The following is a 20,081-nucleotide window of genomic DNA, read 5'->3' on the forward strand; positions in this document are numbered from 1 at the left end:
CCGACTGAGCCACCCAGGTGCCCCCAGATTACAGTCTTGAAATAGCCTTTCCCTCTGTATAGAAACCAGTCTTTGGAGAAATGGCTAATTCTAGGTCTTTGGAAGTGAACAAGATGAGTCTCATACCAGGTAGCAAGGAAGCTATCAAAGATTTCTAGGTCATGTTAAAAGGATCTAGCAGCCAATTTGAAGTGTTTCTTATTAAATACAGAGAAAGATGAATTTATTAAATTATATCAATTAGCAAAATTCAGATTGTAAGAAACTTTATAGGACAGTTGACCCTGTTTCTTCAACAAATAATTGGCAAAGAAAAATATATGTATAGACTTTATTGGAACTTGATTTAAGCATACTGAAGAATTTTATCATTTATGAAGCAATTGGAAATTTGAACACTGGTATTTTATGATATTACAGAGTTGATAATTTTGGGAGGGTTGGTAGTAGTATCAGGTTTGTTTTTTTTTAAAGTTTATGTGATGAATAGTACAGGGAGTAACAAATAGGTAGGGGAGAATAAGATTGGCCATGAGCTGAAAATTGTTAAGAGTTGATGGGTATACAGGGATTCAATATACTATTGTCTTCTTATGTATGTTTGAGACTTTCTATAATAAGCAGTTAAGGGGGAAAACAAGGAATGCAGCCTCATAGAGTTTGAGAGGATGGAAAATTCCAAGAGGAAATGTGTAATGAGAAGTTAAAATTGGTGTGTGTTGGAGGGCAGAGAGAGGAATAAATGGGGCTATAGAATTATATTTTGGAGTCTTTGGAAATAAGGTGATAGTTGTCAGAGTAGATTACATTTTTAAGGAGGAAGAGTAAAAAACTAAGGAATAAAATTTGGGGAAGAATGAATAGATTTAGGGATCTGAAAATGGACAAGGAGCCAGTGAGTGAAGAAAGAGAAGGAATAGGCAGAAAGGTTAGACTGTCATTCAGAAATCAAAGGAATAGTTTCAAGAAGCTAGGGTCCAATGCTGTGGAGAGATCAAAAAATAAAGCACTCAATCAAGGGCAGTTTACTCTGTGTTAGGAAGTAGTCAGATGTTGTCAATATTCTAAACTAATTTTCTAGTATTGTAATTTGCTATTCTCTTGTGCTGAAGAGAATGGGTTTTGGACTGGAGTTTGAAATGGAGCTAATAGTACTTAATTTTCAGGATTTTATGTATTAGGTAAGTCAATATGTATAAAGCTCTTAGAATACTATCTGCCACATGGTAAGAGTTGCCGCTGATTGTGTTCTGAAACCAAATGCCCCTTTCCCTGTATATTTAATAAGCATGTTATTTCTACCTACTTCTGTCTTGGAATCAGTACTGATTCCCATTTTGGTTTAAGTAATTTGTTTTAGAAATCAGGTTTTATTTTTTTAGGCTACATTAATGATGGATTTTAGAGTATTTAATTTACAAATTCTCAAGATGTAACATAAGATTATGGGATTAAAAGGTTGAATATCAAAGAGCAAAATTTTGTGAACTTTTATAAATGATAGACTGTCATGATATTTTTGATTTTATATTCTTTTTTTTTTTTAAGTTTATTTTGAGAGAGAGAGAGAGAGAGCGCGTGTGCATGCACGAGCGGTGGAGGGGCAGAGAAGAGGGAGAGAATCCCAAACAGGCTCTGAACTGTCAGCATGGAGCCCAGTGCTGGGCTTGATCCCATGACCATGAGATCATGATGTGAGCTGAAATCAAGCGTTGGATGCTCAACTGAGTCAGCCACTCAGACCCCCTTGTTTTTATATTCTTGTGGAAGTATAGTAGTTTTGTTTATTAAAAATTTTTTTTAATGTTTATTTTTGAGAGTGAGAGACAGAGTGAGTGTGAGGAGGGGAGGGGCAGAGTGAGAGGGGGACAGAGGATCCGAAGCAGGCTCGGCACAGATAACAGTGATCCCCATGCAGGGCTCCAACTCACTAACCATGAGATCATGACCTGAGCCAAAGTCGGACACTCAACTGACTGAGCCACCCAGATGCCCTGTTTATTAAAATGTTTTTTAGGGATGCTCTTTAAAGTTTGTAAATAACCCATTTGAAAATGATTGTCCTTTAAATGTTTTTTCTTTAGTAAAAAAAAATTAATACTTTAAACGTGTAAGAACTGGTGATCTATTTTTATGGTACATACTTTAGACTTGACAACATGAGCTAAAATTTTTTTTTTTTTAAGACTTTAGGTAAAGTTGGCCGAGTACAGCAGATTTATTCAGACAGTGATTTAAAGGTGGAAGTTTGTGGAACATCTTGGACATACAATCCAGCAGCAGTTTCCAAGGTGGCATCTGCTGGATCAGCCATTAGCAATGCATCTGGTGGTATGTTTGTATCATGTTTCTTTAAAAGTAATATGGTTTACATTAGAACCTTTGCTAATTCCTCAGTTCTCATGTACAGATAATGTCATAGATAATCTCACTTGAATGTCAACTAACTTCTGCATTTTCACTACAGGTGTTTTTTGTTTTGTTTTGTTTTTCTTTTTTTCATATGATGAACAGTTTTTGTTCTGGCTGAGGTATCCCCTGGAAAAGTTCCATAAGTAGGTACTTTTTCTTGGATATTATATCAAGGGTTAATTCAATATTGTACCCTTTAGTCAGAACTTATCACTTTCTTAGACTGTTTTATTCTCTTTTTATTTTCAGTGTTATTGCTAGCAGATGGCTTTCTTCCTGGATATTTTTACATATCGGCCATATTTCTTTCTTACTGTTTAATAAGAGTTATTATACATGCCACAATAAGTAGAAAACCATTTTGAAATGTGAATAAGCTGGATGCTTGGGTAGACTCATGCCCAAAGTCTTTCCTTCCTGTGCTCCAGCTTTATATACATAACCTCAATTCATTTTAAAACAAATTACTGTGTATTAGCATTCAGAAAAGAAGGTAGAACCATAACTATAAATTATAAGAAAGTAAAGGAAAACATTGGGCGACCTCCAGTTTTATTTTGTACTGCTTTCTACTTCCTCTACTGCTGTCTTTTCTTTCCTGTTGTAATTTGCTAGTGTACTTAAAGTTTGAATTAGGTGGTGTTATTTTTACCTTTTGGTTAGGTGGCATTACAACCAACTGGCTACTACAAATTGAAAGAGCGAGGGATGGTTAATATCCTACTCAAATAATGTGTACTTGGTGGTGGTCCACTTGGTGATTTCTTTGCTTTCTACTAAGTAGATCTAAGAATTAAGGGATGGTACTGGGTAATGTCTCTACTGATTAATGCTATTTAGAAAAAATATCTTATGACAATGAGCCTATATAAATATGCCCCTAGTTCTTTTTTGTTAGTCAATACCAATCAGTTGGCACCTGTTGAAGTATGTTGTTGGCACTTAGATGACCATTTTCAACTGAAAATTGGTTTGTCCCTAAAACGTTTCCCCAAATATTATAGAGAGTACGTTGCTTCTGAATCATAATCATTCATTTGTTGATTTATTCTAAGGTCTGTAGCATTGAGATCTGAGAATTGATGTGATATGCTTAAAACCTGAAAGAAAGTTTGTATTGTTATAATACTCCCATTGTAGTGTTTTTATTTGTGATTATCTTTGGTATGGCTTCTAAATCTTGAATTGTTACTTGTCTCTAACTCTCTACTTTTTCTGAAGTTATAACTTGAAATACATGAATTGGAGAAAGCTGGGAATACTTATGGTTCGGAATTTAATGCAGCTTTCTATGGTAGTAATTATAACTTGCCTGGGTAATATCTGTAGTAGCGTACAAAAATAACACTGATGATAGAAATATTAAAAAAGGAAAAGTATGTGTTCTAGATGTATGGGTAATGCTTCTCTGTTAGTAGTTAAGGTTTGAGATCCTCCTATGTTAGCAGCTTTATTTGATGCTTTACAGAAAGACTCTCCCAACTCTTGAAGAAATTATTTGAAACCCAAGAATCTGGTGACCTCAATGAAGAATTAGTTAAGGCTGCTGCCAATGGAGATGTTGCTAAAGTGGAAGATTTGCTAAAAAGACCAGATGTGGATGTGAGCATTTTAAAAATTATTTGAAGCATACACAAAAATAGAATAGTATAATGAACATTAGAGTTCAGTAATATCATTTAAGTTCAATTAATTTCCAACTGCGCTTCATCTATTCCTTCTTCCTTTTTTTTCTGAGGTATTTTAAAGACACTGGACATCATTCTTCAGTGTACTTTTCTAAAAGATCTTGACATTTTCTTATTTTAACATTGTAACCTCCTAAATTTATGATTGATAATTAAAAAAAAATTTTTTTTTAACATTTATTTATTTTTGAGAGACAGAGAAAGGCAGAGCTGGAGCAGGGGACGGGCAGAGAGAGAGGGAGACACAGAATCTGAAACAGGCTCCAGGCTCTGAGCTGTCAGCACAGAGCCTGATGTGGGGCTTGAACTCAGCAAACCATGAGATCATGACCTGAGCTGAAGTCGGACCCTTAAACGACTGAGCCATCCAGGCGCCCCTATAATTGATAATTTTTACATTTAGGTTTTTAAGTGGTTAGTGTCCTTTTGGGAAATTCAGTGAATTCTTCTCATGGAGATGTCATCTTACCATGTTTTTAAAATATATTGTAGTAAATTTTATAAGCAGTTTTCTATCTCTCTTTTCAAAACATTTAATCTAAACTTTTTTCCTGTGAGAATTAACTTACAGTTTAGAATGCAGATGAAGTAGAGGTCATACATTTTGTAAATCTTAGTAGTTTATTGTATTTTACCATTCACATAAACCACATTTTAAGTGGGCCATTCTGGCTCTAGTTTAGTCATTCATTGGCTTTGCCATTGCTCCCATGTCAGCACCAATACAGTATTCAATGCTGGCCCAGAGATTGTGGTTGGAGTGGCACTTTGAGTCATCGTCACTCTTCTGTGACACTGTTTGTTGCCTTTGTATTTAAGTATGCTAGACAGTTTGAAGATCTGATCTATAATTGTAAGATATAAACATCATATTCCCAGGAGCTCATGTGGCATTTCATGTTTATTAGGGAGATGTCAATTGCAGTAGCACAACACAGTGATTCCTTTTTTTTTTTAAGTTTATTTAGAGAAAGAAAGAGAGAGAGCTAGAGAGAGCGCGTGTGTGTGGACGCGCAAGTGGGGAAGGGGCAGAGAGGGGGAAAGAGAGAATCCCAAGCAGGTTCCACACCACCAGCACAGAGCCTGATGCAGGGCTTGAACTCAGGAACTGCGAAATGATGACCTGAGCCGAAGTTGGATGCTCAACTGATTGAGCCACCCAGGCGCCCCAGCACAGTGATTTCTTTATTGTCAGATAAATCACAAATAATTTATTTAAATTATCAAAATTATGTAAATTATCAAAGTTTAAAGTATCAAATGATTTTTGTGTTTGATAGATTTTTTTATATTCAGCCAAGCAGATTTATATTTTATTATACTTAATTTTTTCTTCATTTAATTACTAATTTAGTTTTTCTAAAAAAAACCAACAATATACATTCTAAAAATTTAAAGGGAAAAAATAGTTCTACAGGGTTTGTTACAAAAATCATTTCCTTCTCAACTCTGTTTTCCCATCCTTTAGGGGCAGCTGTTTTCACGTCTTTCAGCTGATTTTCTTCATATATTTTGCCTCCATATCTTCCAGTAACATCTATTGTTTTTTCTTGATTTTTATGTTTGGGGAGTTATCTTTCAATACTTCACTGTGAAAATGAGGTTTCAGCTTTCTTTCCAGCCCATTCCCTTCACACACATACACGCTCCTCCCGGTTTCTTTATGTGGTTAGGTTGTATTGTAACTTTGCTAAGATTAAAATCGACTGTGCATGTTATTATTTAAATGACATTCATATCTGAGCTGTGACTGATTCTAGATTGTATTTTCCTATACAATTGTTTGCTTTCCTTGATGTTCATAATTTTTTTTTATTTAAAAAATTGAGGTGTAATTTACATATAGTGAAATACATGGAAAAGTTTTGACAAATGCAAACATCCATGTAATTCACACCCCTAATAAGATCTAGGACTTTTCCTTTATTCCAGAAAGTTCACTTGTAGTTTTTCCCAGTCAGTCCCTCTTAACTTCACACATAAAGTTTTTTTCATTTGTTTGTAATCTATATTGTCATAGTTAATTCTTTTCCAAACTTCTAATTGACTAATCTTCCAAGACACTTAGTTATGTCAGGTATGTATTCATTTCATCTTCTGAGAGATGACAACATTGGAGAAAGATGTGTTTTTTTAAGTTATTTTTTTAATTTGAGGTCTTCCTCAAATCTCTGATCTTTGCTTGTCCATTCATCTCTGAATAAGACATTAAGCTACTTGGTGCTCTCTTTGCTTGGATAGAACTTAGTGACTGACTTTGCATTATGGTGATTATGCATGTGGAGCTTTTGGGGTCTCTGAATGCTATCATGTAGAGGTCTGTTCTTCATGGCTATTCAGTTGTTTAAGGGAAGAAACCATTTTTCTGTCTAGGGTCTATTTGCATGGCAACTAACGCTCTGTCATTGAGTTTGAGGAGAGGGTCTGGAGTGTGGCCATTGCACATCAGACATCTGCCTGTGATGTGCTTGTTTTTGCAGGCTTTGACTTTGTCTGAAGTTCCTAGGTTTTGTGTTTCTTTTGTCTGTAAAGTCAGAACTTCTGTCTGCTTTCTCTCTTTCAAAAATGTGTTGCTTTTTATTGTTTTCTGATGTTAGCTCTTCCTTTCTCTTTGTCTTTATGTCTTTTTGTGTTTTTAATTATTTTACTGTCTTTTTAGTGTAGTCTGAGGAGAAATATGATATAAACGTGTGACCAGGCTACCATTTTTAACCATCTTTTATGGTTTTATGGATGGGAGCGGATGGGGTGGGATTAAGGAATTGTACTTAGCCTTGGGTATGTCATTGGGAAATTATGCATTTATTCAACATCTGAAGTGAAGAAAAGATTGGAAATTATTGCTTTATAGTATAATAGTTGTATATGGCTACCTTGCTAATTCATTTATGTATTCCTCATGATAGTTTGCTTACAGTTAGTATTCAGTATCTTTGTCAAATTGAATTTATTTATATAGTAGGCCATCTTTTCTGAAAGTTTTTATTCACCTCATTGTTTTTTTCTTTTTTCATTGAAACATACTCTGAGCTTTTTAATTCAAATAGAAGTGAATATACAAAACTAAAACGACATTTCTCCCTCCCTTACTTTCTTTTTTTAACTTTTCAGATTGGCTAAAATAGTTCTTTCATAGCTCTTTGAACAGTGGAACTTTAACCTTTAAAACAAACAAACAAAAAAATGCCTGCCTCACTTCTAAATTACAGAAGAGTTTCTGGTGGTCTATGCTAGGATATATGGAAAACCAACCTAAATTATTTTCAAAGAATCCTACAATGTGTTAGATTTAAACCTACATTATATATTGGCTCTTGGTGACATTCCTTCATCCTTTCTTTTTTATATAGGTAAATGGACAATGTGCTGGTCACACAGCTATGCAAGCTGCTAGTCAGAATGGACATGTTGACATTTTGAAGTTACTTTTGAAGCAAAATGTGGATGTAGAAGCAGAGGTAATTAAACTGTTTGAAACATAAGTAAAAATTAATGTGCTAGAAATTATACTTCTATATTATAAGATGGATTGCTTTCATTCCTAAAGTTTAATCTTCACCTAAGGCTCTTCTGATTGAAAAGAAAAATTTGACAAGAGATAACATGAAGCATTTCTTGTTTTTCTTTTGATTCTTCAATATTGTAGCCATAACCATAAGTGAAGATAGGAATTGAGTTTTCCTTTACTATGGTAGGACCACCATGCTGCTGGGGGCTGAATTGGATTCATCCAAAAATCATAGTGAGGAAGTTGAGGGAAGGGGAATGTATAGATCATGTAGGTCAAGATTTTTACTGATCTGTGACACTCAGAGGCCTTTCTTTGCTTTTTGTTTTCCCTTTCATAAGGGAATCAGTAATTTAGAACTTGTTTAGTCTTACTGTTTCTTGATTTTAATGTGGATCTTTGAAAATTTTTCACGGCGTGTTTATCACTGTGTGTGTGTGTGTGTGTGTGTGTGTGTGTGTGTGTGTGTATGTATGCTTAAATTAATTTAGAGTATATTCTTTTAAAAGGGAAATGAATATTTTTTACTATCATTGGAATTTTAGTTGAGAATATATGTATGGTGTGAAGGATGGCTTCCTTTGTTATAGTTAACTATAACCTCATTATTGAAAAAATGTTAAAATCACATCTGTTTTAGTCTAGTGGAAGATTATTTACGAACACGTAAAATTCTATCAAATTTAGACTAGGTAGAATGTTGTAATTTTGTCCAAGTGATACTCCCATTTGAGGAAGTTTAATAAGGACTTGGATTTCTGAGGGCTAAATTAGTAGACGAGCCTATTTTTACTAATTAAAACATTTTAAAGACACATATTTCAAAAGAGAAGTCTTAAGTTATTTTTTCATTTTTCTCAGATTGAGTGTATTTTGACAGCTACTATTTTTTTTACAGTTGACAGCTAACTATGAAGAATCATTGGTGTTGTAGTTGTAAATAAGTGATTTTTGATACTGTAATTTTCTGTGGTCTAAAAAGAACTTGAATTTTATTTTATTTATTTATTTATTAAAAAATTTTTTTTTTAACGTTTATTTATTTTTGAGACAGAGAGAGAGCATGAATGGGGGAGGGTCAGAGAGAGGGAGCCACAGAATCTGAAACAGGCTCCAGGCTCTGAGCTGTCAGCACAGAGCCTGACGTGGGGCTCGAACTCACGGACCGCGAGATCATGAGTTGTTCGCTCAACCGACTGAGCCACCCAGGTGCCCCTTGAATTTTAAATTAGCATGTAGATGTTTATGAACTATATGATAGTTTCATTATTGTCATGTTTTTATGAATGAGATTATATGATTTGATTTTGCTTTTACAGTAGCAATTTTTAAGTCACTTCTTTCTTAGTTGTGAATTTGGGAACACAGTATCACAGGGTTTTTTTTTTTTTGGTAATGAAAGAAAGACAGTTTAAATTTAATGTTTTGTAAATGGGAGACAGTTACTTTATTGTGTCATGGCTTGGAGAGATAGAATGAAATTCTCTGAGTTAAGTATCCCATTTTTTAATTTAATGAATCCAGAAACTAGAGTAGCAACAACTACTAAGAAACCAAGGCCTTTCTGATTATAGCTAATAAGGCAAGAGGCCCAAAACCAAATTTTTTTGCCTCGTTTTTTATAAAGTGTGCTTTCTGATTCAGAATTTAATTAATACACCTGACAACGTGGGACTATCTAGCCATTTGTGTTTCTAAAGACTTCTTGTTCACATTAGGTGTTGTGTACAATGGGAGTGCAGTTATGGGACTGGGAACAAAGTTGGCACTGTTCCTCTGTTGAACTCAAATATACAACAAATGGTTAGTTGATACTGTAAACCTGATGAGATTGGAGTGTGGCTCAGTAAGCTAAGTGTTTACAAATAATTTCTTTGAGAGTTTGAAAACTGTGTCACCAGATCAGTGGGATACATCTGGACTTCAACCATACGTCCTCATTTGGATTTCCATTTTGTGCATTTTCTGTTTTAAAAACCATTGCAGGCAGATGTAATTCTATAAATTATTTCTATATGTATTTCTATAAAATAGTGTGATAAAGGTGAATTAATAACAGTTTACCAATTGCAAACAAAAACCAAATTTAAAAATTGGGTTAAAATATAAATGCCAATTCATCGCCTAAGACTAAAACAAAACATCCTCAAAGTCTCATTTTTCTAGAATTTAAGACTCTATTAGAAGCAGCAGTGTAATTTTTTTTTTTTTTTAGAACAGTGGTTTTCAAGTGGGGGCATTTTTGTCCTATGGGGGACATTTGGAAATGTCTGGGACCATTTTTGATTGTCATAACTGGTAGGAGGTGTGGTGGTTTGGGTACTACTGGCATCTAGTGGGTAGAAACTAAGGATGCTACTGAATATCCCATAGCACATAGGACAGCTCCCATAACAAAGAACTATCTGGCCCTAAAGGTAAATAGGTCCAAAATTGAGAAACCCTGGTTTAAAAGATGGAGAAAATAGTTAATTTTACAAATGCATTTAAATTTGTGGTTCATTTGTCATTATTAACTTTTTTTTATTGGAAATTTTAGATATTTATAAAAGAATAGTATAATGAATCCTGTGTTCCCATTACCCCACTTCAGTTATTTTTCACGGCCAGTTTTGATTTATCTGTACCCTGTTCCCGCTCTGCTCCCTCTACTGAATTATACTGAAGCAGATCTAGATATATTATTTTATCTGTAAATATTTTGGTATGTATCCTAAAAGATAAGTGCTTTAAACTTCATTATACCTTTACCAAGTGTAAAAGCAATAATAATTAACAGTATTTTTTATTTTTATTTTTTCAATGTTCATTTTATTTTTGAGAGAGTGTGAGTGGGGGAGGGCAGAGAGAGAGAGGCAGACACAGAATCCGAAGCAGGCTGTAGGCTCTGAGCTGTCAGCACAGAGCCCGATACGGGGCTCAAACTCATGAACCATGAGATCATGACCTGAGCCGAAGTTGGATGCTTAATCGACTGAGCCCACAATGTTTTTAAAAAACTAATTTTATTAAAACTTTTGAGGTTAGCTGAAGAATAAAGAGAGTAATATATTTTGTTCTTTAGTCATCTCATTCTGTAACCTTTCATTTTTTTTGTGTGTATTAGGAAGTGAGTGGGTTGCAAACTATAGCCTGCAGGCCAAATCCAGCCCTCCATTTATGTTGTTAAGTATTACTGGAACACAGCACATCCATTCATTCATTTATTTATTGTGCATGGCTGCTTTCATATTACAACTGCAGAGTTGAATAGTTGTGACAAGATACTATGTGGTTTGTAAAATCTAAAATACTTAACTTTCTGGGCCTTCACAGAAAAGTTTGCTAGTCCCTAGTATAGATGACTGTTGCATTTTTGTTTTTCAGTTGATTTAAGCTATCATCACACTAAATTATACTCCTGAAGCCAATGTTACACCATATGTTAACAAACCAGAATTTAAATAAAAATTGAAAAAGTAACCACTTAATTATTTCATATATATTGTACCTTTCTGATATATGATAAGATTATATTTTTTTCCTATTTCTTTTCTTAGGGAAAACTCAGCTATTTTGAAAAGTTGTCTCCATGTAGGTCATAACCTACTAAGTACAGTAGGATTACATTCTGTTACCTCCTTAATGTATAGGTAAAGGCACTGAGGACTGTGAAATCTTAGGTATGTTTTTATAAGTGAGCTAATTTTGGATCCTGCAGGGACTAAGTATTTTTTTTCCACTGATGAAGTATAATATTAAAGGTGTGAAGGATTGAAAGGATGACCAGTTCTAAAAAGTGTGTCATTTACAATTAGTTTTCAAATCCAGTACAAATATATACTGCAGTTGTCAGGAAACTTGGGGGTGGTTTTATCATTTAAGATTAATGAAAACTATTCTGAAGAAGAACAATACTAAATTTTATCAGGAAACCCAAGTTTTAATGGTATTGTTGCTGTCTAAAGAGATATTGGGCAAAAACTTTAACTGGTATAAGCTTCAGTTTCCTTATCTATGATAATAACTTAAAGGGTTGGGGTGTGGAGTAAGGGAAATAATTAAGATACTATTTATAGTATACAACACCACCAAAGGAATTTATGATGTTATTATTGCCTTTGTTTGACTGTTTCTTTCCAACTGGCAGAAGGTAGACAGTATAGTTTCTCAAGAAGTAGATACTAATTCTGTCCGATTCTGCTTATCTAGTAATGAAAACAAAACTGTAGGGGCACCTGGGTGGCTCAGTCAGTTAAGTGTCCGACTCTTGATTTTGGCTCAGTTTCAGATCATTTTGAACCATGATCTCATGGTTTGTGGGATCAAGCCCTGCCTTGGGCTTAGCGCTGACACTGTGGATCCTGCTTGGGATTCTCTCTCTCCCTGTCTTTCTGCTCCTCCCCCACGCACGTGCATGCCCTTTCTCTCTCTCAAAATAAGTAAATAAGTTAAAAAAAACCCAAAACTGTAGTAACAGTTTATGTAAATGTAAAACTGAGAAGGAAAGGGCAAGTGGGCTTCAAGACTGGGCAGTTTAAGGAAATTCTTTTCTTAAAAACAAGTCAGGGCTCAGGATAATAATCTTCAAAGTGGCTCTAGGAATTGGTATACATAGTTCCTGAAGGATCCATGTTGATTTAGATTATGAATGGAGGCTTCCCTACCTCCTTATTCCACACTACGCCTCCAAAACTGGTACTATTAAAAATGTGGCATGTCAACAAAAGATTAGATTTGTAAGACTTAGAAAACAGTCTTTAAGTTGGCTTTTACAGGAACGCAGGCTAAAATCTGAGATTGCCCAAACAAAAAGGTCAAGCTTTACAAGGGGACACACTAGAGTTTTAGCCTTCCCTTATCTGTAAATTCTTTTAGTTGTTCAGGTTGAGTTTTAAGAATCATCGCTGATTTCTCTTTTGTTTTTTCATATTACTTATCTGGTAATGAGTAATTACCATCACTAAATCCTGTTGGCTCTTCAAAATATATCCAGAATTTGAACATTTTTTTATCCTTTCTGCTGTTACCATCCTAGTCTTCACACTTCTTCCCCCAAATATCCTCATAGCTTTCTCTCTCTCACTTCTTCAGCTATTCTTTGGCTGGGAGGCCATCCCTTGGCTGTCATCTAATCCTTCTTCCCTCCAGTATTTTCGCTATGGCCCTTTTACTACCTAAAATTTACATTTTATTTACGTATTTTGTTGATAATATTCTATCTCCCCCACTAGAATGTAAACTCTATGAGGGTAGGAACTTTATTTTGTCCATTGTTGTATCACCACTGTCCAGAACAATACTGAGCTTGTAGTAGGAACCCATTAAATACTCACTGAATGAATCAACCAGAATACACCACTTCCAAACAATTGTGTTGAAGTTTTAGCATGATCAGAATACCAGTATCTTAATGAATTGAATGAGTTTTAGGGAAAAAAAGATGAAGTAAAATACTACTAATTATATCTGGGGATAATAAAATAGTTGAACTAATTTACTGAAAGTGTCAGTATATTCAGGAAATGTTTAATTCCATTGATATTAAAAATCATGGTAGTTACTGAGAGGATTCTGGGAATATAGTGATGTAGGAAGTAGTAGAAATTCATCACCCCACCTAGATAACAACAGTACTTGTAGAATTCTTTCTGATGTAACTATTTTAGAACTCTGGATTCTGTTGAAATCTTGCTACTTCCAGGGGAAGGGTTGGAGGTTAATTGTGGTCAATGTTGTCAATTTTAGCTCTTAATTCAGCAGGAACTACCTATATGCCAACCTTTAGCCCAGTGGCAGGCAGCCGTGTTTATGTTCCTAGATCAGCTTGCAGGAGCCAGGGTGGGCAACAAGGACTCTTTTCTATAAACATCAGGATCTGTGTTCTGATCACTGATTGCTGCTTCTGATCATGGAGGTGGAGACACAGAGGTGGGCCGCCATTGTTGTACCCTCCCATTGTTGTAAGCCATTCCCCCTTGGCTGAAGTGACTTCCAGAAGATTTGAAGATTGGTACACCCTCCCCCTCTCCCCCCCCCCCCCCCCCTTTTTTTTCTTTTTCTCCTTCTGGGAGCCTGGCATTAAAGACTAGGACATCCAAAAGCAACTACTGTGAGAAACTAGAAGGTCACTGCACATGCCCAAGGAAAAGTGCAGGTTCAGAAAAGACCTTTTTACACCTTAGGCTATAAGCACAAAGAAAGCCTAAAACAATTAAAAACAAAACAGGAAAAAAAAACCCCAGAAAACCCTGCAAAAGGGGAAGCATCTGATTTTAAGAGTTACTGTGTTATTAGAATCAAATGTCCAGATTTCAACAAAAAAAAATCACAAGGCATACAAAGAAATAGGAAAGTATGATCCATTTAAAGGAAGAAAAATAAGGCAACAGAAACTGCTTGCGATAAAACCAGATATAGGCTTACTAGACAAAGACTCTAAAAACAGTTATCTTAAAGATGCTCCAAGAACTAACTGAAGATGAGAAGAAAGTCAAGAAAATGATGTATGAACAAAATGGAAATAACAGTGAACACAAAGATAACCTAAAAAGAAATCAAGAAGAAATTCTAAAGTTGAAAAGTACGATAACTGAAGTGAAAAATTCATGGAGATATACAAAGACAGGTTTAACCAGACAGAAGAAAGACCCAGTGAACTGGAAGATAAGACAATGAAAATTATGGAGTCTGAGGAATAGAAGGAAAAAAATTGAAGAAAAAATGAACAGAGCCTTAGGGACCTGTGGGACACTATCAGGTGGACCATGATATGTACTGTGGGAGTTTGAGGAGAAGAGGTTGGCGGGGGGGGGGGGGGGGGGGGGGAGGGGGGGAGGAGCAGAGAGATTATTTGAAGAAACTGTGGCCCAAAACTTCCCAAATTTGATGAAAGACCTGATTACAAACATCCAAGAAGCACAGTGAATTTCAAGTAGGATTAATTCAAAGAGACCTATGCTGAGACACACACAATAATCATCAAACTTCAAGAGCCAAGGCCAAAGAATCTTGAAAGCAGAAACAGAGGTGACTTGTCACTTATAAGGAATCCTCATAAGATTTTCAGATTTCTCATCAGAAACTTTGGAGTCCAGAAGATAGTGGACTGATGTATTCAAGGTGCTAAAAAGAACACACACACACACACACACACACAGTCAACCAAAAATCCTGTGTCTGGTAAAACTCTCCTTCAAAAATGGCAGAGAAATGAAGACATTCCCTAAAACTGAGGGAGTTTGTTACCACTATGCCTGCCTTGCAAGAAATCCCAAAAGGAGTCCTGCAGGGTGAAATGAGTTGTTTTAGGTAGTAACTTGAAGCCATAAGAAGAAATAAAATCACTGTAAAGGTAAAATATGTAGGCATTTATAAAAGATAGCATTATTTTAACAATATATTGTCTATAATTCTTTCTTTTGTTTCCCACATGGTTTAAGAGACTAATACATAAAAAAATTATTAGTCTAAAATCTAGTATTATTGCAATTTTGGTTTGTAAATCTACATTTTGTTTTCTGCATAATTTAAGAACTGATGGATTTAAAAAAATTATATTTTTGGGCACACAATGTACAAAGTTGTAATTTTGTGGTGACAATAACTGAAAGTGTTGTGAATGGAGCTGTTAATGAGTTTTTGTAGGTTATTGAAGTTAAGCTGGTATAAACTTGAAATTAGTATTATAACTTTAGGAAGTTAAATATAACCCCCATGGTGACTGAAGAAAATAGATATAGAATATACATGAAAGGAAATGAGAAGGGAATTAAAATGTTTCACTTCAAAATAACAATTAAATATAAAAGAGGACATTAATTTGGAAAATGAGGCAACAAAAGCTGTATGGTATCTAGAAAATATATAGGAAGATGACAACAGTAAGTTATTCCTTATCAACAATTACTTTAAATGTAGGTGAATTAAAGTATAAAAGACAGAGACTGGCAGAATAGATTAAAAATGATGTAATATATTCTCTGTATAAGAGACTCAGTTTAGGTGCATAGATACATAAGTTTAAAGTGAAAGGATGGAGAAAGATATTAATGCAAATAGTAACCAAAAGAGAGCAGGAGTAGCTCCACTAATTTTAGACAGAATAGAATTTAAGTCATGAAGGTTATAAAAGACAGAGATGGGCATTATTTTTAAAAAGTTCAATACAGCAAGAAGATATGACAATTATAAATATTTATATACTTAATAATAGACCAAACAAATAGATGAAAAAAATTGACAGAAGTGATGGGAGAAATAAACATTTTTACAATAGTAGCTTGAGACTTCAGTATCCTACTCTCAGTAATGGATAGAACAACACAATAAAGCCAAATAGAGCTAATAGACATCTATGGAACACTCCACTTAACAACAGCATGCACATTTTTTTCAAGGGCACCTTGTACGTTCTTCAGGACAGACCATACGTTAAGTCGCATATTAAGGCTCAGTAGATTTAAAAAGGTAGATGTCTTACAGAGTATCTTCTCTGACCACAATGTGATGAAGTTTCAAATCAATAACAGAGGAAAAACTGGAAAATTCACAAATTTGTGGAAATTAAAATTAAGCAATGAATGGATCAAAGAAATTGCAAGGGAAATAAGACAATACTTAGACATGAATGAAAACAAAAGCATAACATAACTAAAACCTGTGAGATGTAGTGAAAGCAGTATGAAAGAGAAGTTTATAGCTATACATGGGTACATTTAAAAAATAGATCAGATAGGGGTGCCTGGGTGGCTCAGTCATTTAAGTGTCTGACTTTGGCTCAGGTCATGATCTTGCAGTTTGTGGGTTTGAGCCCCACGTTGGGCTCTATGCTGACAGCTCAGAGCCTGGAGCCTGCTTCAGATTCTGTGTCTCCCTCTTTCTCTGCTCCTTCCCAACTAAGGCTTTGTCTCTCTCTCAAAAATAAATAAACAGTTAAAAAAAAAAAAAATCAGGGAGCCTGGGTAGTTCAGTCTGTTAAGTGTCCGACTCCTGATTTCAGCTCAGGTCATGATCTCAGGGCTGTGAGATTGAGCTCCACAGTGTGGAGCCTGCTTGGGATACTCTTTCTGCCTCTCTCTCTCTGCTCCTCCCCTGCTTGTGTATGCACTGTTAAAATAAACATTAATAAATAAACAATAATAACAAAATAGTAAACAAAAATAAATAAACATTAAAAAAAGACTCTGAGTACTAAAATCAGAAATGAAAGTGGGGACATTACCATTTCTACAGAAATGGAAAGGTGTATAAGTGAGTACTTTAAAGAGTTGTATGCCAACAAATGGGATAACCTAGATGAACTGGACAAATACCTAGAAACACAAAACCTAAGAGTGAATCATGAAGATATAGAAAATCTGAATAGACCTATAGCTAATAAGAAGATTGAATCAGTAATTTAAAAAAATACCCTGACAAAGAAAAGCCCTGGAACTGATTGATTCACTGATGAACTCTACCAAACATTTAAAGAGCTAACACCAGTTGTTCTCAGATTTTTCAAAAATGTCAGAGGAGAGAACACTTCCTAACTCATTCTATGAAGCCTGCTTTACCCTGATGTCATAGCCAGACAAAGTTACTATAAGAAAACTACAAACCAATATCCCTTGTGAAGAATGATATAAAGTTCCTCAACAAAATACTAACCAAATTCAGCATATTAAAAGGATTATACAGCATGACCAAGTGGGGATTTATTCTTGGACTAAAGGAAGGTTTAGCATACAAAAATCGATCAATGTGATAGCATCACATTAACAGAATGAAGGGAGAAAACCATGTGACCATCTCCATTGATGTAGAAGCATTTGATTAAATTCAGTACCCTTTTATGATTAAAAAACCCCCAGCAAACTAGGAATGGAAGGAAACAACCTTGACATAATAAAAATCATATATGAAAAACTGAAAATTTGTCCTCTGGGATCAGGAAAAAGGTAAGGATACTCACTTTTCCACTCACATTCAACATGGTACTGGAAGTCCTAGCCAGAGTAATTAGGCATGAAAAAGAAATAAAAGGCATCGACCTTGGAAAGGAAGAAGTAAAATTATCTCTGCAGATTATGTGATCCTTTTATCTAGAAAACCCTAAAGTTCCACACAAAAAATTTTTAGAACTAATTAAGATATTCAGTAAAGTGTCAGGATACAAAGTCAATGTACAAAAGCTAGTTGCATTTCTGTACACTAACCATCAACAATCAGTAGGGGATATTAAGAAAACAACTCCATTTACAATAGCAACAAAAATAATTAGGAATTAATGTAACCAAAGAAGTGAAAGACTTGTACAATGAAAACTACAAAATACTGCTGAGAGAAATTATAGAAGACATAAGCAAATAGAAACCTATTTCATGTTCATGGATTGGAAGAATTTATATAATGTCAGTACTGTCCAAACTAATCCACATGTTCAATGCAAACCTTGTCAAAATATTAGTGATTTTTTTTTTCCAGAAATGGAAAAATCCATTCTGTAGTTCAGTATGTCATCTCAAGATACCCTGAGATAGCCAAAACCGTCTTGAAAAGGAATAAAAAATCTGGGAGACTCATTCTTCCTGATTTCAAAATTTACTGCAAAGGTACAATACTCAAAACAGTTTGGTACTGGCATAAAGACAGATCTATAACTCAGTGGAACAGAATAAAGAGTCCATTAATGGTCAAATAATTTTTGACAAGGGCGCCAAGAGTATTCAGTGAGGAAAGGACAGTCTTTTCAATAGATGGTGCTGGGAAAACAGGATATCTATGTACAAAAGAATGAAGGTGGACCCTTACCTCAAATCATCTACAGAAATTAACTCAGTAGGTCAAAGACCTAAATGCAAAAGCTAAAAGTATAAAACTCTTAGAAGAAAACATTGGGCAAAGCTCACAACATTGGATTTGGCAGTGATTTGTTGGCACATGCAGCAAAAGAAGAAATAGGCAAATTGGACTTCCATGAAAATTGAAAAATTCTGTGCACCAAAGGACACTATCAACCATGAAAAGGCAACCTACAGAATATGGGACAATACTGGCAAATTGTATGTCTGATAATGGGTCGATGTCCAGGATATGGAGAATACTTACAACTTAACAACAATAACAAAACCTGATTCAAAACTGGGCAAAGGACTTGAATAGACATTTTCCAAATAATATATATGGATGGCTCATAAGCACCTGAAAAGATGGTAAACATCACAAATCATTAGGGAAATGTAAATCAAAACCGTAATGAGATACCACCTTACAGGTAGCTAGTCAGATGGCTACTATAAAAAAAAAAAAGAAAAAAAAGAAAAAAAGCCAAACAGAAAATATGTGAGGATGTGGAGAAATTGGAACCCTTTGGGGAGGTTGGTGAGGATGTAAAATTGTATGGCTGCTGTGGAAACAGTATGGTGATTCGTTAAAAATAGAATTACCATATGATCCAACAATTCCATCTCTGGGTATATACCTACAAGAATTGAAAGAACAGTGTTCATATCATTATTCAAAGTAGCTAAAAATTGGAAGCAACCTAAGTATTCTTGATTTATGAATGGCTAAACAAAATGTGGTATATACATACAAAGGAGTATTATTTACTTAAAAAGAAAGGTAATTTTGCCTCATGCTACAACGTGGATGAACCTTGAGGACATGATGCTAAATGAAATAAGACAATTGCAAAATACAAATACTGTATGCTTCCATTTATGTGAAGTACCTGGACTAGTCAAAAATCATAGAGACAGAAAGTAGAATAATGGTTTCCAGCGGTTGGGAAGAGGGACAATGGAGAATTATTGTGTAAAAGGTATAGTTTTAGTTTTACAAGATGAGTTCTGGAGATGGATGGCGGTGATGGGTGCATAACAATATGAATATGTTTAATATCACTGAATTTTACACTTAGAGATGGTTAAGATGATAAATTTTATGTTACTTGTATTTTACAGTAAAAAAAATCATTTAAAAAACATGATTGTAGGGGCACCTGTGTGGCTCAGTTGGTTAAGCATCTGACTCTTGGTTTCAGTTTAGGTCGTGCTCTCACGGTTTGTGGGTTCAAGCCCCACATTGGGCTTTGCACTGACAGTACAAAGCCTGCTTAGGATTCTTTCTCTCTGCCCATCCCCTGCTCATGCTTGCTCTCTCTCAAAATGAATAAATGAACTTAAAAAAACAAACAAACCATGATTGTAGGGATACCTTGGTGGGTCAGTCAATTAAGTGTCCAACTCTTGATTTTGGCTCAGGTCATGATCTCATGTTTGTGAGATTAAGCCCTGCATCAGGCTCCATGCTGAGCTTGGAGCCTGCTTAGGATCTCTCTCTTACGCCCTCTCCCCTTCTCCCCTACCACTGCCACTCTCGCTCTGCCCCTACCCCTCACGTGTGCACATGCTCTGTCTCTTGAAAAAAAAATAAAACCAAAAAACCCATGATTGTAATTAAGGCATATTAAAGATTCAACTCTGTACCCATTTTGGTTCTTACTAGCT

General features: G+C 35.0%; 1 protein-coding gene across 1 annotated transcript in view; it reads left to right on the plus strand.

The window, feature by feature from the left end:
* The window catches only part of MIB1 (MIB E3 ubiquitin protein ligase 1), a 125,533-nt gene that overhangs the window by 45,976 nt on the left and 59,476 nt on the right, over positions 1-20,081 (plus strand). The window contains exons 8-10 of the mRNA XM_042909865.1: positions 2,187-2,331; positions 3,881-4,014; positions 7,451-7,558. Coding sequence (XP_042765799.1) covers positions 2,187-2,331; positions 3,881-4,014; positions 7,451-7,558 — 387 coding nt within the window. The remainder of the gene's footprint in view (positions 1-2,186; positions 2,332-3,880; positions 4,015-7,450; positions 7,559-20,081) is intronic.

Source organism: Panthera leo, chromosome D3 (genome assembly GCF_018350215.1).
Source record: "Panthera leo isolate Ple1 chromosome D3, P.leo_Ple1_pat1.1, whole genome shotgun sequence".
NCBI classification, from domain to species: domain Eukaryota; kingdom Metazoa; phylum Chordata; class Mammalia; order Carnivora; family Felidae; genus Panthera; species Panthera leo.